The sequence below is a fragment of the Pelophylax lessonae genome, assembly GCF_965119305.1.
Source record: "Pelophylax lessonae genome assembly, chromosome: 11".
Classification (NCBI taxonomy): Eukaryota; Metazoa; Chordata; class Amphibia; order Anura; family Ranidae; genus Pelophylax; species Pelophylax lessonae.
In genome coordinates, this window is record NC_138778.1 from 215,456,149 (window position 1) to 215,478,318 (window position 22,170).

At 45.8% G+C, this 22,170-nt stretch overlaps 1 protein-coding gene across 1 annotated transcript in view; it reads right to left on the reverse strand.

The window, feature by feature from the left end:
• Positions 1-221: 221 nt before the first annotated feature.
• RBM38 (RNA binding motif protein 38) overlaps positions 222-22,170 on the reverse strand; it is a 34,135-nt gene continuing 12,186 nt past the window's right edge. The window contains exon 4 of the mRNA XM_082271353.1: positions 222-618. Coding sequence (XP_082127479.1) covers positions 321-618 — 298 coding nt within the window. The 3' untranslated portion in view covers positions 222-320. The remainder of the gene's footprint in view (positions 619-22,170) is intronic.

Sequence of the window (22,170 nt, forward strand, 5' to 3'; positions counted from 1 at the left end):
TAAAAAAAAAAAAAAAAATCCCAATCAATGTCATCTTCTATATCCCTTTTTCCAGCAAGAACACCAACTCTTCTCAGGATGCCCAATAAGCTTTTGCAAAAAAAAAAAAAAAAAAAAAAAAAAAACCTCCAACTTTACTCCTAATACAACTGAAATTTTAGGGCACAGCTTGTAAATCTTCTGCATTTTGTGTGTTAATATAATTTTTATTTTTTTTATTTTTTACTTTTTTGTTTTGCTGCGCTGAAGCAAACTTTTTCCTCGGATAAAAAAAAAAAAAAAAAACCCAAAAAAGGTTACTGAACATTAGTGTTCCGATTTCACTGCATCCGGTCCGGTTGAAGTTGTGTGGGTTGGTACTGGATGTACGCAGTAGGAGGCGCTCCGGTGGCTGTGGCGGACATGGGTTGCTGGACAGTGGTGTAGCCGTAGCCGACGTAACCGGCAGCAGGCGATGCTGCGTAGGGATACTGTTCATAGGCAGCGGTGGTGTAATGCGTGTAGCCTTGCGTAGCAGCATTGTACTCAATGTATGGAGAAGGCAGGGACTGGATTGGCGTTGGGATAACCACGTTGGGCTGGATGAGGGCAGGCGGATAGATGTACTGCGGTGTCAGCCTGGGGAAAAAAATAAATAAAAAAAATAAGCTAAAATAAAATACAAAAACACATTTTTTTTTTTAAAAGTAAGGAATTGGCAAAAATACATTACAAAAAAACAAAAATTTAAATAAAAAACAAAAATACAGAAATAATAATAACCTCTCTAAGAGCCGGTTCACACTACTCCGACTTGGGACACGACTTGTGTGCCCTCAAGTCGCCCCAAGTCTTTTGTCATCACAAATTCAATGTAAATGAATGAGAGCCGTCTTAATATGCACTACTGAAGTCGAAAAGGTTCCTGTACTACTTCAAGGCGACCTCTATCCGACTTGTGCACATAGACTTCAATGGGAGTCGCCTCGAAGTCGGATCCTTATCTATTTTTAAGCGAATGTGATCAGACTTTCCAGGAAGAAGAAAAAGATTAGCCAGGCATTCCCCACAGACAAAATTGCCTATCATTCAAGTCTCTACCCAAGTCTCTACCCAAGTCTCTACCCAAGTCTCTACCCAAGTCTCTACCCAAGTCTCTACCCAAGTCACGTTAAAAAGTCGCTCCTTCATGGGGCGACCTTCTGGTCGCGGTAGTGTGAACCGGCTCTAATACTTAAAATAAATGATATATAAAATCCAAAAACTGTTTTTAGTTTTGGGTAAATCAAGTAATATTTATGCTATCTAACTGGGGAGAGACTTTCCTTCACTTCCTGCCTGCAGACAGAACAGGAAAGTAAGAGAGCTCTACAAAGTAAAGGGAAATCCTCATATTATACAAGTGTCCCCATGAGAAGATCACCCCTCTATTCCAGTTACACAGGCAAAAAAAGAGGGTGCATACCCCAGCCAGGGTCACCAACAACTAAAAACCTAACAGGGGTTCAACACTATTCAAAATGAAAGAAAAATAACAAAATGTAAAATAAAAAAAAAAAAAAAAAAAAAAAAAAAAAAGTGGCTCGTTATACAATAACCCAGAGGAAAGGAAACCTTGGAGAGGCTACCTGAACAACATGAAAGATTGCCCCCCCCCCCCCAAGGTTGGGGGGGGGGGCTTTGGTTAAATATATATATATATATTTATTAATATTACACACGCATATATACATACACACATAAACAAATACACACACAAGACATACATATATACAGACCCCTGATGTCTCACTTTGAAACAGAGAGAGGGATTGAGGACAGGGATTCCACAGTCCCCTTTTTCTGCAGCCTCAGTGAACGGTGAATGGACAGGGTATGAATGGGAAGTGCTCTGTGCTGTGGCTTCCTGTTCATTCACAAACTGAAGCATAGTAAACAGTACATAATGTGTGCAGACCCAGGAACTCAGCGCAGAGATCGCCCCACCAACAGAGCCGACAAAAGGTAGAGAATAGACTTCCATGGGGGTTCAACGCTCCAGCATTCACTGAGGAGTAAAAGATCAGGTGTTGGGTGGACTGACCCAGCCAGTGTGTACACTAGACTGTAGAGCAATTTGGCTGAGGCTACGATTCATCCCGAAACTATGGCCAATATCACGGTATCCCTGCTGGGAGTGTTTGTCTGCTGCTTTTTGGCTCACCTCCCCATAACCTCCCTGGTTATCTCCGTCACAAAAGAAAGCCAACACAGGTTGTGTCTCTCTGGGTGTCCTAATCCATGGTCAGTGCTCCTCCCCACATCTGTCACCTTCTCTCCGATCCGAGCTTGCTAAAATAAAAAGGCTGTTGTCTAAGCTCTGAGATATTCAGGCCAACAATCTGTTGGGTCCTCAAGTTGTGAGAGACTACCCCACCCTGGTTCAAATGCCATAACAAAAGAATGCATGGCATATATAAAGGGGTTACCGTTCCCAAAAAAAAAAAAAAAAAAAAAATTATACATACACACATAATATAAATAAATATATATTATTTATGTGTGTGTGTGTGTGTGTGTGTGTGTGTGTGTGTGTGTGTGTGTGTGTGTGTGTGTGTGTGTGTGTATAATTTTTTTTTTTTTTTGGAAGGGTAACCTTCCGGGATGGGAAAAAAAAAAAAAAAAATATATTATATATATATATATATATATATATATATATATATATATATATATATATATATATATAAATAATATTTTTTTTTCCCATCCCGGAAGGTTACCCTCCCAAAAAAAAAAAAGAAAAATTATATTATATTATATATATATATATATATATATATATAATGTAATAAAATATATATAAAAAAAATATATATTTTTTTATAGCGTGTGTGTGTATATAGATATATACACTCACACATATATACATACACCCACACACATACATATTAATAAATATATTAAAATAATAAATAATTCTCTTCCTTTTCTCACCCTTTTATTTATTTTATACACAATATATGTATATTCCCCCCCCCCCCCCTTTTCTTTTATTTAATACAAAGTAGTCTTAATCCATTCCTTTATGGTCACACGGACTCTTGAAGTATCCATGGTGTCAATGGCACTGCCCATCGTAGAAGCCTACAGACAGGGGTGTGTAAACCCGCTGCAGCATTGGCACGTCTCCCATGGCAGGGAAGTGCCAAACTAAGGATTATTTTAGGAGCCTGAATAAGCAGAAATGTAAAAAATATAAAAAAACAAAAAAATAAACACATTATAATGTATATATTATAATAAATAACTTACATTTAAAAAAAAAATCCTCCCTCTTATCAAGGTCGCATTTGAAAAAAAAAAAAAAAAAAAAAACAAACACACAAAAAAAAAAAAAAAAAAAACAGACACGGGGAATATGGTACTGAACAGGGCTCGCGGTCAAGCCACTATGGTAACATACAGAACACGCGGAAAAGAAAACAGCACCTCCCTGGGTTGGCCCTGATTGATCAGCTGAGGGAACAATGTATCTACATTGTATTTAATTTTTTTTTATTTTTTTAGCCCATCCTTTAAATAAATGTTTGCAGAACAAAACGCTGATCATGGGTCGTGCTCCTTGTGACATTGGACACAGGAGATAAGAGGACAAACCTGACCTATTAGAAAAACCTAGGACAGAAAATTGGTCTCAATTTCTAAACTTCATGCTGACTACCCCATAGATCTGGTAGAATGGAAAGGGGGGGGATCACTCCATGAGCAGCCAACGGCAACAATGTCTTTAATTATTGGGCCAAAAGCAACAATACAATGGTTCAACTGCTCAAATATATGGGCCAATCCCAACAATACATGAGCAGCCAATGGGTCAATCACAGAAATACATACGGTATGGGGCCAAAGGCAACAAAAAAGGGCCAATCCCAACAATACACGGGCATGTAATGGGCTAATTGCACAAATGGGAAATTACATGGGCAACAAGCACACCAATAGATGGGCAACAAAAGGGCTAATCCCAACAATACACAGGCAGCCAATGGGTCAATGCACAAATACATGGGCAACAGGTAGGCCAATCCCAACAATACATGGGCAGCCAATAAGCCATTTGCACAAATAAATGGGCTACGAGTAGGCAAATCCCAACAATACACAGGCAGCCAATGGATCAATGCACAAATACATGGGCAACAGGTGGGCCAATCCCAACAATACATGGGCAGCTAGTGGGTCAATTACACAAATATTGTATAAAAACCAATTTGTACTATTATTATCTAGCTAGCAGGACAATTGCGCCACTTGACTGACTGGTTGGTTCCGACCTCTCCAACTGTAGTGGAGTCATACCTTGCACAGGTGCTCAAGCTAAGGGACTTTGCTGGTGGCTCTAGAGGCTCCGGCCAGGACTCATGGTTGGGCGACTCATTCCGATGCTGACCATGGCCAGAGCAGTGTGGCGGGAGGCCAAGAAGATGAGGACTTGGGGACATTGACTCAGCTCTTCCTCTTTGGCATAACCCAATGTTCCCCTGTCGTCAATTTATGGATTTTCGGTTCTGGGAGAATAAGGGAGTTATTACCTTGGGGGATGTATATGAGGGGAATGTCTTCAGTTATTTTCAAACACTGCAGGGTAAATGTGATCTTCTCCGTACTGCCTTCTATAGATACCTCCAACTTCGCCATGTACTCCACCCCCAGTTTGGGACCAATGACGTTGGTCTTTCTGACTACCCGCTGATAGAGGTTATGTGGTCTCAAGGGCCCAGGGGGCTTATCTCTACAATTTACATTTAATATCCGTCACAATTAACAGATTCCCTTTGACACTACTACTGACAGTACTTAATGGCAGCAGCTTATCCCTGATTTGTCTGACGACTGGGAGGAGGCATGCTCCTCTCATCTCTCAGTATCTCCGGCAGTCAACATTTATTTATACATATTGCACCAATCCTATTTAACACCGGTTAGGCTGCACGCAATGCACCGCTTGCCAGCCCCTACCTGTACTAGATGTACTTGTCTGCGTGCGGACTTTGCCCATGTTATGTGGCTGTGTCCGGTCATAGCTTGATATTGGACACGGATGACCGGAGTATTGTCTGCGGTCCTGTCTCTCCCATGCACCCCACTGATCTGTTTGCTGGGGGTATTGGATGAGGAGCAGTGACCGAGGCATACTAGAATTATGCTAATGGAGACATTATTCTTGGCCCGCAAGGTATTTGCTCTTAAGTGGATTCAGCCCAATCCTCCCTCGGTGCATATATGGTTGCAGTTGGTAAATCAGGTGTTGCCGTATGAAAAGCTTGTGTTTGAACATAGAGGGTACCCGGCTAAATTTGATAAGGTCTGGGGCACGGGGGGGGGGGGGGGGGGGGTTCTGCACCCACTGTATCTAATGCTTAAGGATATTGTTGAGAGTACTGATTACCTTATCCTGGAGGGTTTTGAACCAGATAGTTTGGTGTTGGATGTTGGTTTTGACACTCCCTGATACTCATAAGGTCGACTCTTTTTGTTATTTAGCATGCTTACTGACCTTATTATGTTTTGAAATTTATTGTAATATGTTATACCGCATTATATTTTTTTTGCGCTCATGTTGAGTGCTTGGTTTATTATACCAAAAGCTTTATCTCCTTTATTAAAGAGTTTAAAAAAGAAACCCCCAAGGTCATGGCTCTAGTCTGCCAATTGGAGGATGGGCAGAAGGGATCTCTTATTAAATTAGGCAGAATACTTTTGTGATTAGCTGGAGTCTTTAGGCCAATTCTGAAACATTTTCATGTCTTTACCTTCACCGAAGCCTCGTACACACGCGTCAAAAATCGGCAGGGAATTTTCGTCCGACGACTGATCTGCCGATTTTCGGCTTGTTAGTATGATGCTTCCGACAACCGACTCCGACTTTTCGGCCGGAAAAAATCTGGTGTGCAGGCTATAAAAATTTTTGTCCGCCGTCAAAACACGGCCGATTTTCGTGCAGTCAGTACAGATTGACAGGGAAAAAATCTAATGAGCGAGACTGGGCATGCTCCAAGAAGAAAGAACACAAAGAAAGCAAACCAACACATGACATCACTTCTGAAGTAGAATTTTGTCGGGCGAGAAAATTCGTGTGCAGTTTCCAACCAACAAAACACCACTCTGGACAAAAGACGGACGATCGGTCGGCCGATAATCGTTGCGTGTGTACTAGGCTTTAGACAGGTTTTCTCCACGTGTTTGTCTTTTTAACTTGGATGGAGGGTGTTGGTTTTTTGGGCCTACCCTGAAGGCCTTTTGGCCAGATGGACCATGAGGGTGCCTTGCCTCTCTCCGCAGTCTTGCACCCTGGGGGTCAGGAAAGGGTCCTACCTCTTCGGGAGGTGGAATGGAGAAAGGGTAAATTTTCCACAGCACAGACCCAAAAAAAAAAAAAAAAAATAAAACCCCCTAACCATTTTCTTCTCCACACAAAACAAAAAAAAGGGGTTGGCTGATCAGCTGCTAATGAACTACATGTCCCAGCAAGCTCTGCCAGTAATTGAGCTGCCTTACACAGGCTGTGTTCACATGAGAACTTCAGCATCCCCACCCACATGTACAACTATCTGCAGCTAAATTCCCCGAGAAGCAGATTTTACTAGTTAAACCCAACATACTTAAGATTATCCGCTGCCTTTTCCCATGCTGGGTACATGGCGAGGAGGAGAAGCTATTACCACATTAGGAAAAGTTTGTATCCCCCCCCCCCCCCCCCCCACCGAGGGGCAACAGTAAAATCTTCCCGATAGCGAGGAGAACGGTTTTATGATAAAATCAGGAGATACGGATTATGGAGCCACGACGTGTTATAAAAGATGAGAAGAATCCACAAAGTGGTAAAGATCCGTTATTAGTCATTCGTTCCTCCCAAACCTATCTGACTCATGTGGAGGGTTTATTAGACTCGTAAGGGAATTTTATTAGATTCTTCGATTTACTGATGAAATTTTATCAAAACGTAGGCAAATATTTTGCTGGAACATTTTTAGGAATAAAAGACTTGTGGCTTTCCATACAGTTTATACTGTAGATTGGGATGCAATGGAGCTTACACTGTAAGGTTCAAAACTGTAAAATTTGGTATAAAATTTTGTGTTCCCAAAAAAAGGTTCCTACACAAAGATGGTGCCGGGTGAACCTACAGTGACAGTGCTGCAAGCAACAGTGCTAACTGCCGAGCTGCTATGCCCTACTGGTGACTGTCTAGTTTAAAAAAAAAAAAAAAAAGCTTCCGGGGACAATTCCAGAGAACACATGTTGGAAGGCGGGGGGGGGGGGGTTTTTCGAAGAACAGCTATATACATCCATACTAAAAGTATTAAAATTACATATGGGGGGGGGGGGGGGGGGGAGACATACACAGGGGCTAACAGATACGGAGGAGAAGGAGAAGGAGGGATGAGGAAAGAGGGAGGAGGGAGGAGAAAGGAGAAGGAGGGAGGAGGAAGCAAAAATGCCCCACTTCTCAGGATGGTGACCTATGAAAATTGGCCCCAATGGCACAGGATGGAGAGGGACAGGGACTGTGACACGGGAAAGAGCGGCGCCAAATGCCCCCAATGACGCGGGAAAGAGCGGCGCCAAATGCCCCCAATGACGCAGGAAAGAGCGGCACCAAATGCCCCCAATGACACGGGAAAGCGCGGCGCCAAATGCCCCCAATGACGCGGGAAAGAGCGGCACCAAATGCCCCCAATGACACGGGAAAGAGCGGCGCCAAATGCCCCCAATGACACGGGAAAGAGCGGCGCCAAATGCCCCCAATGACGCGGGAAAGAGCGGCGCCAAATGCCCCCAATGACGCGGGAAAGAGCGGCACCAAATGCCCCCAATGACGCGGGAAAGAGCGGCGCCAAATGCCCCCAATGACGCGGGAAAGAGCGGCACCAAATGCCTCCAATGACACGGGAAAGAGCGACGCCAAATGCCCCCAATGACACGGGAAAGAGGCAAATATCCCTTCGGAGACAGGCAGAGCAAATGACCCTGTGGAACACAAAACAAAGTGAGTGCCCATTATAGGACAGATTGCAGGGCAAATGCTGCCCCCCCCCCCCCCCCCCAAGTCAGCAGATGCTAAAACTGTTGAGACAAAGCCATCACCACCTCCCTCTGCCTTCTCTGTCCATCCCAGTCCCATTACTGGAAACTGCAGAGTCCTCTTTTAAGTCACAGGACTCTCCTACGGGAGGATCAAGCAGCCGGAAATGTTTGCCCACCACCTCTGCTGGAAATATGGACCTTATAGAGGCCATGCAGCTCTACTGGGTCTCTGGTTTTTTATATATATGTGTATATATATATATATATATATATATATATATATATATATATATATATATATATATATATATAAAAAAAAAGGGAGGGCAAGCCCGTAACCAAGGAAACTCAGCGGTACACCGCCGACCTCCATCAGCGGGGAGTTAACAAAAATGTTAACTTTTCAGGTCTTCATATTTATAACAAAAGTGGAATATTTATACCAGGCGTTGAGTGTGGAGGACATGTTTATAGCTGGAAATCAGTCACATTCTCTGTGATTTTCCTTTATATTCCATACAGCGCACCTCATTACCATAAGAGGGTATATTTATAATTATTCAAACACTCAGGCGGCATGGCAACTGGACACTTTTTTCATCTCCAATTATTTTCTAAAAAGTGCATTTTATTACTTAAAATTGCTAAACCGTTACCCTTTCAGGGTGTATAAAATTAGCAAAATTGAGCAGAGTTTGTCTGTTTAGCCATTTTTTTTGACCCAACCCCTGAGGAGCGCTGTGAAGGAAAAAGCAGTTGCTGCCATGACCATGGGGGAGGAGTCTTACTGTATATGTACTGAACACCCCCAGCGATTTTATTATTTTCGGCCTGTGTGTTTGGTTCACTGCTTTTCCCAGAACCCTGCACTGGGATACAAATGACAAGCATCCCCTGCAGCAAGAAGTTTACGTCCTCTGATACAACACAGCAACATTCCTCCAACACAGAATTAGCTGCAGCTGTGATAATGAAGCTAGACCATGGGTGCTCAAACCTGTGGCCCTCCAGCTGTCGCAGAACTAAAAATCCCATCATACCTCTGCGAGTCATGCTTGTAACCGTCAGCCCTGCAATGCTTCATGGGACTTGTAGTTCCGCACCAGCTGGAAGGCCACAGGTTGAGCACCCATGAGCTAGTACCAGGGATATGCAAACTGTGGCCCTCCAGCTGTTGCAAATCTACAACTCTCGTCATGCCTCTGCCTCTGGGTGTAATGCTTGTGGCTGTCAGAGTCTTGCTATGCCTCATGGGACTTGTAGTTCTGCAACACCTGGAGGGCCACAGTTTGCATATCCCTGAGCTAGACCCTCCCAGAAGGACATGGTAAGGCAAGCAAACAACTTGGATTTCCAAGCCTGCACTACTATACTAGATGGACTCTGATTGGCTGTCACATGCACTTACTCCCTCCCCCGAGGAACTACAAATTCTGACAAAAGCACGCCTGAAACAGTTGCTTAAATGTCCCAGGCTGCAATAATCTTAAAATATGACAGTAGTCAGATACGCAGTCAATTTAAACCTCATTACAGGCATAAAGCACGCTACTAAATTTCAAAGATTTTTACAGCAATGCAGCAAAAGAGACAACTAACCAAGGCATCAGAAACAGGGTTTTCTTCTGAATGTGGGTGCTGCTGGTTTTATGTACAAGATGGAATGCATGCCTTTTATTACTCTCACACTGCAGCTTTGTGGTGTATTCGGGAGCCAACATAAATTAACTGCTGCTAAAACAGCAGCTGGAAAATGAAAAGTTATTAAAATGGGTTATGTACTTTCTTACCGAGAGCCATGAACTGCCACGGTCATATAAACACAAGACAGAGGCAGAAAGGAATAAGACATCTTCAGATGAGCATAAAATTGTAAGGGGCCCCTGAGAAGATGACACAGGAAGCCGGGGGAAGAGGGTGGGGGGGAAGATATGGTCGGTGCAAGAAGCACCCTTTTGGGAAGAGCCCTGATACATCTCAGATGAAAAAGACAAAAAAAAAAAAAAAGTGTGCCTGAGAGGACTTCCTCAGCTGCACCACACAAATGACACCCCGTCCCATTACACAGGGCCAACACCGAGCATAGGAAGTGATTATTAATATAGTCATAACGTCTCTGACATATACCACAGTGCTGTACAAAGAACACTGAGCCAGTCACATCAGTATCTTCACCAGAAGAGCTTACACTCTAATGTCCCCCTACATTCACACACTTAGTATACACTGCTCAAAAAAAAAAAAAAAAAAAAAAAAAAATGAAAAGATCTCAGTGAGGAAAAATCATGCTAGATATCTATACTGGTATGGGCTGGGTAATGTGTGAGAATCTATACTGGTATGGACTGGGTAATGTGTGAGAATCTATACTGGTATGGACTGGGTAATGTGTAAGGATCTATACTGGGATGGACTGGGTAATGTGTAAGGATCTATACTGGGATGGACTGGGTAATGTGTGAGAATCTATACTGGTATGGACTGGGTAATGTGTTAGGATCTATACTGGTATGGACTGGGTAATGTGTTAGGATCCATACTGGTATGGACTGGGTAATGTGTTAGGATCTATACTGGTATGGACTGGTTAATGTGTGAGAATCTATACTGGTATGGACTGGGTAATGTGTTAGGATCTATACTGGTATGGACTGGGTAATGGGTTAGGATCTATACTGGTATGGACTGGGTAATGGGTTAGGATCTATACTGGTATGGACTGGGTAATGTGTGAGAATCTATACTGGTATGGACTGGGTAATGTGTTAGGATCTATACTGGTATGGACTGGGTAATGGGTTAGGATCTATACTGGTATGGACTGGGTAATGTGTGAGGATCTATACTGGTATGGACTGGGTAATGTGTGAGGATCTATACTGGTATGCAGTGGCGGCTGGTGCTCAAAATTTTTGGGGGGGGGGGGGGGCGCAAAAAGAAAAATGTAATAGGTATTGCTTCGCGTCAAAAAACGCAGTAAAAAATTGCGTGACTTTGAAGTCATGGTACAGGCATGGCACAGGTGATGGTATAGGCATGGCATAGGTGATGGTACAGGCATGGCACAGGTGATGGTACAGGAGATGGTATATGCCCCCTTTCAATGCAGTGACCAGCGTACATGCCCCCTTTCAATGCAGAGACCAGTGTACATGCCCCCTTTCAATGCAGAGACCAGTGTACATGCCCCCTTTCAATGCAGAGACCAGCGTGCGTGCCCCCTTCAATGCAATGAACATTGTGCTGTGCCCCCTTCAATGCAATGAACACTGTGCTATGCCCCCTTCAATGCAATAAACACTGTGCTGTGCCCCCACAATGCAGAGTTCAGCGTGCATGCCCCCTTCAATGCAACTGTGCTGTGCCCCCTTCAATGCAATGAACAATGTGCTGTGCCACCTTCAATGCAATAAACACTGTGCTGTGCCCCCTTCAATGCAATAAACACTGTGCTGTGCCCCCTTCAATGCAATGAACACTGTGCTGTGCCCCCACAATGCAGAGTTAGCGTGCATGCCCCCTTCAATGCAACTGTGCTGTGCACCCTTCAATGCAATGAACACTGTGCTGTGCCCCCACAATGCAGAGTTAGCGTGCATGCCCCCTTCAATGCAACTGTGCTGTGCCCCCTTCAATGCAATGAACACTGTGCTGTGCCCCCACAATGCAGAGTTCAGCGTGCATGCCCCCTTCAATGCAACTGTGCTGTGCCCCCTTCAATGCAATAAACACTGTGCTGTGCCCCCTTTAATGCAATAAACACTGTGCTGTGCCCCCTTTAATGCAATAAACACTGTGCTGTGCCCCCTTTAATGCAATAAACACTGTGCTGTGCCCCCTTCAATGCAATAAACACTGTTCTGTGCCCCGACAATGCAGAGTTCAGCGTGCGTGCCCCCTTCAATGCAACTGTTCCGTGCCCCCATCAATGCAGAGTTAAGCGTGCGAGCCCCTTTCAATGCAGAGCGCCACAGCATTGTCCCCAATCACTGCAGAGCACCACAGCATTGTCCCCAATCACTGCAGAGCGCCACAGCATTGTCCCCAATCACTGCAGAGCGCCACAGCATTGTCCCCAATCACTGTAGAGCGCCACAGCATTGTCCCCAATCACTGCAGAGCGCCACAGCATTGTCCCCAATCACTGCAGAGCGCCACAGCATTGTCCCCAATGATTGCAGAGTGCGCCACAGCATTGTCCCCCAATGATTGCAGAGTGCGCCACGGCATTGTCCCCCAATGATTGCAGAGCGCCACAGCATTGTCCCCCAATGGTTGCAGAGCGCCACAGCATTGTCCCCCAATGATTGCAGAGCGCCACAGCATTGTCCCCCAATGATTGCAGAGCGCCACAGCATTGTCCCCCAATTATTGCAGAGTGCCAGCATTGTCCCCCAATTATTGCAGAGCGCCACAGCTTTGTCCCCCAATTATTGCAGAGTGCCAGCATTGTCCCCCAATGATTGCAGAGCGCCACAGCTTTGTCCCCCAATTATTGCAGAGTGCCAGCATTGTACCCCAATTATTGCAGAGTGCCAGCATTGTACCCCAATGATTGCAGAGTGCCAGCATTGTACCCCAATGATTGCAGTGCCCACAGCATTGTACCCCAATCAATGCAGAGACCAGCGTGCGTGCTCCCTTCAAACTTACCTGGCGGCGGCGCGGCTCAGCTTCTTCCTCTTCTTCTGCGGCGGGTCCTTCTCCCTCGTCTCGGCGGCGGGAACCGGCGGGCGGCCTCTACTCTTCTCTGAGCGGCGGTGACGGTGAGTGACTGACGCACGCACCAGCACCGCCCCCATTGCGACGTCAGCGATATCCTGGATGATGATTGGTCCAGGCTGGAGACTGGACCAATCACAGCCAGGATATCACGATGGTGGGGGTGGCCAAGCGCTCTTTCCTGCGCCCAGGTTACGCCCCCAGAAGGCAGCCAATCGGCGCCTCTTCTGGGTCATAAACCCCACCCCCCCTTTAGCCACCACATTGGCCGGCCGGCGAACCGATTTTTTTTTTTTTTTTTTCGAACTTGTTTTTTTTTTTTTTTTTAGGGGGGGCGGCGCCCTGGCGCCCCCTATGCACGGGCCGCCACTGCTGGTATGGACTGGGTAATGTGTGAGGATCTATACTGGTATGGACTGGGTAATGTGTGAGGATCTATACTGGTATGGACTGGGTAATGTGTGAGGATCTATACTGGTATGGGCTGGGCAATGTGTTAGGATCTATACTGGTATGGGCTGGGTAATGCGTTAGGAAGGAAAGGATGCCACATTGTTTGATGGAAATTAAAAATTATCACCCTACAGAGGGCTGAATTCAAAGACACCCCGAAAATCAAAGTGAAAAAATGATGCAGCAGACTAGTCCATTTTGCTGAAATTTCATTGCAGCAACTCAGAATGGTACTCAGTAGTTTGTATGGCCCCCACGTGCTTGTATGCATGACTGACATATTCGGGACATGCTCCTAATGAGACAACGGATGGTGCCCTGGGGTATTTCCTCCCAGATCTGGACCAGGGGCATCACTGATCTCCTGAACAGACTGAGGTGCAACCTGGCAGCGGCGAATGGACCAAAACATAATGTCCCAGATGTGTTCTATTGGATTTAGGTCAGGTGAATGTGGGGGCCATTCAATGGTATCCATTCCTTCATCCTCCAGGAACTGGCTGCATACTCTCACCACGAGGCCGGGCATTGTCATGCACCAGGAGGAACTCAGGACCACTGCACCAGCATAGGGTCTGACGATGGGTCCAAGGATTTCATCCCGATACCGAATGGCAGTCAGGGTGCAATTGTCTAACCTGTAGAGGTCTGTGTGTCCTATGGATATGCTTCCCCAGACCATCACTGACCCACCACCAAACTGGTCATGCTCAACACATTTACAGGCAGCATAACGTTCTCCATGGTTTCTCCAGACCCTTTCACATCTGTCACATGTGCTCAGGGTGAACCTGCTCTCATCTGTGAAAAGCACAGGATACCAGTGGTGGATCTGCCAAGCCTGGTGTTCAGTGGCAAATGCCAATCAAGCTCCACAGTGACGGGCAGTGAGCACAGGGCCCACTAGAGGACGTTGGGTCCTCAGGCCACCCTTATGAAGTCTGTTTCTGATTGTTTGATCAGAGACATTCACACCAGTGGCCTGCTGGAGGTCATTGTGTAGGGCTCTGGCAGTGCTCATCCTGTACCTCCTTGCACAAAGGAACAGATACCGGTCCTACTGATGGATCCGACCTTCTACAGCCCTGTCCAGCTCTCCTAGTGTAACTGCCTGTCTCCTGGAATCTCCTCCATGTTCTTGAGACTGTGCTGGAAGACACAGCAAACCTTCTGGCAATGGCACGTATCGATGTGCCATCCTGGAGGAGTTGGATTGCCTGTGCAACCTCAATAGGGTACAGGTATCGCCTCATGCTGACACTGACCCTAGCCAAATGCAAAACTAGTGAGAAAACAGTCAGAAAAGCTGGAGAAGTAGGGGAAGGTGGGGGATAATAAAAAAATAAAATAAAAACACCTCGGTGCCCTCCACCTGTAAAACCATTTTTGTTTTGGAGCTGGTCTCATTGTTGCCCATCTAGTGCATGTGTTAATTTCATTAACACCAAAGCAGCTGAAACTGATTAACAACCCCCTCTGCTACTTAACTGACCAGATCAATGTCACAGGAGTTTAATTGACTTGATGCTATACTCTGATTAAAAAAGTGTTCCCTTAATTTTTTTGAGCAGTGTACATTTATATAGCACTGGCATATGCCACAGTGCTGTACAGAGAACACTGAGTCATTCACATCCGTATCTGCACCAGAGGAGCTTACACTCCAATGTTTCGAACCCCCCCAGTCACACATTATTATACATTTATATAGCTCTGACATATACCACAGTCCTGTACAGAGAACACTGAGCCAGTCACATCAGTCTCTGCAGCAGAAGAGCTTACACTCTAATGTCCCACCTCCCTGGTTGGCCTGCCTCGGTTCTTGGCCCCCAGACAGGTTGGGATTCCTGGTATACATACATTACATTCAGCTTGGGGCGATAAAACACGGCGTATGGGACATGGAGGATTTGAGGCGCTCGCTACTACGCTAATCACTAGGCGATATACGATTTGTTTAAACAATAAAGATTCCTTCCCCGCCAACCCGTACATCAACTTTATTATCTGCCTTCGCAGCCCTGAGCCTACCGCTTCCACGCGGCGGTAGAAGGATTTGCACCGCATTATCGCCACCGCTCCTGCTATGACAACCGGCCCTGGGACGAGGAGCGAAGGACATGAAGAGAAAACCCTTTCAAATCACACTTGATGAGACGCAGACGGTCCGTCGGTATAAATAGAGGGGCCACCTGGACAGAAGCTGAGGAGAAGAAGGACAAGCCAAGCCATGAAAATCACAGTTAAGCAAGAAACACTGAAGTCCTCTGTGAGAAGCCGCAAATGCAAGCTTCCATTCTGCATCTCCCAAGGCCCCACAGCTCACATTCACGAAGCCAGGAGGGGAGAGGAAACCTTCCAACGGTGACAACGAAACATTTCTGTTTCAATATGTTTATTAAGAGTTTTCCCAAGAAATACACAAAAATTGTAGGCAAACTGATACCAAAGAAGAAAAAGGCCCACAAAATGTAAAAGATCAAAGTATTACGCCAAGACATCAAGAAGCAAAGTAGAATACAATCTCAACTTAGCAACAAAAGTACCCTGTCAAAGCGTGCAAAAGTCCTACACTGGGGACTCAAAGGAATAGTGTCTCGACATCTCTACAACCCACCAGCCAGCCAACGTGGGTCCACAAGATGCTCTTTATAAGAGTGCTATAAAAATAGCTAGTTAGAATCAAGGAATAGAAAGAGCAAGAAGAGGAAGAGAGAAGAAGATGGAGAGCATGAAGAGGAAGAGAGAGAAGAGGAAGAAAAGGAAGATAATGAGGAGAGGAAGAAGAAGACAAGAGAAGGAGAGGAAGAAGAGGAGCGGAAAAAAAAATAAAGAAGAAAAAAAATAAAGAAGAAGCCCACATCCCCCATCCGCACACTTCAATCAGCCAGAAGTTGGAGGAATTTACATAGTTACATAGTAGTTGAGGTTGTATAAAGACAATAGTCCATCCAGTTCATCCTGTGTAGGTGTGTGTGGCCGTAATCATCTCACATACCCCTGAATGTTCTGATCCTTGAGATGTACGTCTAATGCCCCGTACACACGTACCGATTGTCGGCCGATTGTAGGCTTGTTAGTATGATGCTTCCGACAGCCGACAGCGCATTTTAGGCCGAACAGAATCTGTCGTGCAGGCATTAAAATTTTTGTTGGCCAACACCAGAACGGCCGATTGTTCGCCAGTCAGTACAGAATTCGGCCGACAATCAGCAGATTAGCAAGACTGGGCATGCTCAGAGAAGAAAAAAGACACGGAAAGTTAACCATCACATGACATCACTTCTGCAGTCGGCTGTTGTTGGCCGACAAAATTCGTGTGCAGTCTTTTGCAGTTTTCAGCGGACAGGACAGCCCGGGAAAAAGACGGCCGATCAGTCGGCCGACGATCGGTACGTGTGTACGAGGCTTAAGAGTCTTTTGAAAGTAGCCATACTTCCCGCAGAAACCACCTCTTGTGGTAGAGAATTCCACAATCTTGTAGCCCTAACAGTAAAGAACCCCCCACGTTGCCTGAGGTTAAAACGCTTCTGGGGTCCAAGGACCCCAAACATGGTCAAACCTAGAAGACCGGTCTCAGTATGCTGATCAGCTTTTCATTGAGCATGATCCACATCAGCTTACGTTTCAGAGCAGCTAGGTCTACCACCGGTTTCTTACAGGCAGTCGCTATAGAGATTTTTGCCGCAAGAAACATAAAATAGATCCGAGTCCGCTTGGGAACATCAGTGACAGGCTCAAGAAGAGCCACTCTGGAGTTTTTTTTTTTTAACCATAATCGCCATCGTCACAGAATTAAATCAGGGCGTGAACGTTTAGCCAAAACTGTGTATGGAACAGCAATATGCATCGTTCTGACTGCACCCCCTAATGCACAAGGAGGGAGGACCTCTGATAGATTTTAGAACATTTTTAACAATTTCTAATCTCCCTTCACTTGCAATTCCAATGACAGTGGTCACCAGGGCAAAGAGAGTATGTCACGGACCACAATCAAAACCTGACAGGTTTTCTAACCCTTTTCTGGCGCCAACCAAAACAGTCCTGGATCTAGCCTGTCTGAGTCAGGGGGGCTTGAGAGTGCAGTAAAAATGGTCAGGGACAGAGGATAGGGGGAGTTGGAGGGGGTTGTCAGCAGTTTGCAGGGCCAAGGACAGTGGGAAGAGCTCTTTCTCCCATCCCTAACACAGCCTAAACACAGGAAGCAAGATCTCCTCCTCCCCACACAGCACACACTGTAGCTGAAATCAGATTCCCCTACACACAGCTACGATCTGCAGTGTGTGTAGCTGGCTGCTATATTGCAGTTCTGATTAGTGAAAATGCCTGGTTGGTCAGAATGCAGCACAGTTGCAGTAGCCAGCTATAACTGCAGATTGTAGCAGTGTGTAGGGGAATCAGATTACAGCTACAGTGTGTGCTGTGTGGGGAGGAGGAGATCTTGCTTCTTGTGCTCAGACAGTGTACCGTGCAGGAATGGGAGAAAGCGCTCTGCCCACTGTCCCCGGCCCTACAGACGAATAGCCCCTGTACATATCCTGTAGGGCAGTGGTCCCCAACCCTGGCCCTCAGGGCCCACTAACAGGCCAGGTTTGCAAGATAACTGATATACATCCCAGGTGATATCATTTGCTGCTCAGTGATTGCAGTACTCTAGTCTGCATCTCTCCAAGGTAATACTTAAAATCTGGCCTGTTAGTGGGCCCTGAGGACCGGAGTTGAGGACCACTGCTGTAGGGGAATCGGATTTAAGCTACAGTGTGTGCGGGGGGAGGAGACCTTGCGGCCTTGCAGGCTGTGTACTGTGCAGGGATGGGAGATGGTTGGCAAAGCGCCAGGGATGGGGGGTGGGTGCAGCCCACCCCAGCACCCCGCTAGATCTGGCCATGATCCAAAACAAAACCTGCCAGAGATTCTAACTCTTCCCCACTATATCTGACAGAGATTCTAAACCTTCCCCACTAAATCCAAGACTGGACCTGTCCAGGGGCTCTTATTCTCCCCCACATCAACCTAAACCTGGCAGGAGGTTCGAATCCTTCCCCACGCCCTCGAAGACTAAACCTGACAGGGCTTAACCTGTGCCTACTCCATTCAAAACAGATAAAATAATACTTTTGGGTTTAGATACACTGTGTTGCAGCCAAATACAGGAAGATTTTCAGAGTGCTACTGAGCAGAACATGTTCCAGTCCCATGATTCTGTGCAGGGAGTTCCTCCTGCACCCTCTCAGACATCAGGAAGCAGCAACAGCGGAGCTTACAGGCTGCCATGGACCCCTTGCATTTAAAAAGGTGCAGGTTCCATAGTGGTCATCTTCATCCAAGCTTTGTTATCTGCCCTGGCAGGGAGCAACTCCTTCAACATGCCTACTCCATTAGTCAGGAGTAGGCAAACATATAGCTCCAGCTGTGGTGAAACTACAATTCCTATCATCCCTCTTCCCCTGGGAGTCATGCCTCTGACTGTCAGTCTTACAGTGCCTCATGGGACTTGTAGTTTCACAGCAGCTGCCCTTGGTCTATGTGCTTCTAGGAACAGCAGGTTCCTTGAATTGATGTGTGCCTTCCCATAAGTCCTGGGATAGGCTTAAAGGACCAGTTCACCCAACAGCGATATTCAAACCATAGGTGGCCTCGGCTACTTGAAGGTCTTGGTGACTCCAACCATTGCTATCCTCTCCTGACCCTGCTCCTGTCCACCCACCTGTGTGTACTCCACCTCCTCCTGCTACATTCTCCATCACATAAGAGATCATTTAGGGTCACCATTTACTTTCTTGGCCAAGATGCCATGACAATTATGTCAATTCAGGTGCCTGTGCAGTTCTTGGCTGTGTTCTCCAATATCTGTCACACATCTCCAGATGGACAGCGCCAGCTTGGTTCAAGCATCATCAAGGGTCACCATCCACTTCCTGGAGTGAGATGCCAACACATGTAAATCCTGGTTCTTCTAAAGTTCCTTGGCGGTGTTAAAAACGACTGACAACTCCTGTTGCAGCCTCCCCTGTTGCAGCCTCTTACCTTGTGGCTCGTTACAAGGTTACAACTAGGGGTTGGAGACTGAGGAAATGCTTGATTCTGCCTGCAGCAGACTGAGGGCATTATCTCAGCCTAAGCAAAGTCGCTAGACTGGAGAATATGCAGTGTATACTAAAATATAGATGCACACAAAAGTGTCAAAAGTATTGGGACGCCTGCCTTTACACACACGGAACTTTAAGGACATCCCAGTCTTAGTCCGTAGGGTTCAATATTGAGTTGGTCCACCTTTTGCAGCTATAACAGCTTCAACTCTTCTGGGAAGGCGGTCCACAAGGTTTAAGAGTGTCTTAAGGAATATTTGACCATTCTTCCAGAAGCGCATTTGTGAGGTCAGGCACTGATGTTGGATGAGAAGGCCTGGCTTGCAGTCTTTCCACAAAGTTGGAAGCATGAAATGGTCCAAATGTCTTGGTTTGCTGACATTTAAGATTTCCCTTCACTGGAACTAAGGGGCCAAACCCAACCGGAGAAACACAACCCCACACCATACTCCCTCCTCCACCAAATGATTTGGACCAGTGTACAAAGCCAGGTCCATAAAAGACATGGATGAGCGAGTTTGGGGTAGAGGAACTTGACTGGGCTGCCCTGAGTCCTAACCTCCACCCGATAGAACACCTTTGGGATGAATAAGAGCCCGGCCTTCTCGTCCAACATCAGTGTCTGACCTCACAAAAGCACTTCTGGAAGAGCTGATAAAAGGCAGATCTCTCCGGAAAGTGATACAGGTGCTGTGTATTGGGACACACCATTGGGTACATTGGAATACAGGGAAAGTATTCACAGAGGCGTGTCATGTTAATGACAGGTCCACTTTTAAATCACAGGGGAAATAAATTGTAAAAATTTGGGTTTAATATCTGAGAACTTATTAGGGGGTTCAAGCTAAAAATACGAAAGGAATAAAAGTTGGGGGTCATCCTGGGCCAGACACTACAAAGACCCGGAGATGGGCCCCCAGCACACTTCCACAGGGCGGGGGTTGGTGACCGGGGCACATTATCCCCTTTTCTATAGAGTGCGGATCTCCAGCTATACAATAATAGGGAAGGACAGCTGGGATGGAGCCACCATCCGCCTGGCAGCCGGCATTAACCGTACAGCAGCTGGGATGGCCGCTCAGCAACATGCACAGGGAGCAGGCTACAGGGAGGCCGCCAAGGGTTAAACGGGGGCATTGTGTCGCCTCTATTGTTCCGCCGGATTGCTCGTGTTTTCCAGAGCAGCTGCCGTGCCCAATTAGCCGACTATTCTAGAGTGTGAGGGAAAAGAAGAAAGTGGTGGATGAGCCATTGAAAAGGGGGCCAGACAATAGGGGAGTCAGGGACCCAGGACAAAACATCTGTCCAAGGGGGACTACCAACGGCTGGAGGGCCCACGCTCACCGGACACCAATCCTATTACAGCACGTCACAAGGCTGTAACTGCAGATCCTCCTACGGTTATTTTATGTGTAAAGCAGTGAATGCCACATTCACCAAACATCCATCGCAGGCCAATCTTAAATGGTCCTTGCGATTGATTCACCACCAGAGAATGCTTGGCGATTAGAATGCAAGCTCATCTGGTGCAGAGACTAATAAGTGTTCTCTGTACAGCACTGCATTACATGTTAGAGCTATATAAATGTATAATAATAATAATAGTGTGTGATTGTGGGGGGGAGGCGGGACCATTCGATTGTAAGCTCCTCTGGTGTGTATATATAGCTCAGTGTTCTCTGTACACCACTGTAGTATATGTCAGAGCGATGTATAATAATAGTAAATAGTAGTATGTGTTGGGGGGGGGGGGGCGGTTGAGGGGGATTAGAGTGTAAGCTCCTCTGGTGCAGAGACTGATGTGACTGCCTCAACGCTCTCTGTACAGCATTGCAGTTAATGTCAAGGCTATCTAAATATCTAATAGTAACAATAACGATGTGCGACTGTGGGGGGGGGGGGGGTGGGATTAGAGTGTAAGCTCCTCTGGTACGGTGACTGTTGGAGTGTTCTCTGTACAGCACTGCAGTATATATATATATATATATATATATATATATATATTTCTATTATTTATACATACATACATACATACATGCATACATACACATATATTTATTATACATCTAAAATGTATAATAATAATGTGTGTGACTGTGGAGAGTCAGAGTGTAAGCTCCTCTGGTGCAGAGACTGATGTGACAGGCTTAGTGTCCTCTGTACAGCATTGCAGTTTATGTCAAGGCTATCTAAATATCTAATAGTAACAATAGCGATGATGTGCGACTGTGGGGGGGGGGGGGGATTAGAGTGTAAGCTCCTCTGGTACGGTGACTGTCGGAGTGTTCTCTGTACAGCACTGCAGTATGTATATATTATTTATACATACATACACATATTATACACCTAAAATGTATAATAATAATGTGTGTGACTGTGGAGAGTCAGAGTGTAAGCTCCTCTGGTGCAGAGACTGATGTGACAGGCTTAGTGTCCTCTGTACAGCACTAAGGTATATGTCAGACTCTTAGGGTTATCCTTCTGGGCAACTAGAGTGTTTTCAGTGCTCAAAAAATGTCATCCAGCTTGCTGGAAAATATCTGCATGGCACAGCAAACTATAGAAGAGGAAAGACGTTGCAGACAGCGTGCAGATCCCCCTTACTTAGCGAGTATTGAGAAGTTATTGCACTTCTATGATTTTTTTTTTTTTAGCACAGGTTGGACTAGGACATCAATCATCTGATTGGCAGGTTCTCGTTTTTTTCTCCTTTTTGAAACAGTCTAAAAAACACACACCACTTCAGGGAACAAAAGCACACAACACACTGTCTATGCCTCCAAATAGTGGGGTACATGTGGAAAAATGCAAACTAATTAGGATATGTGTGGGGCACAGCTTGCCGCCAGTTGGC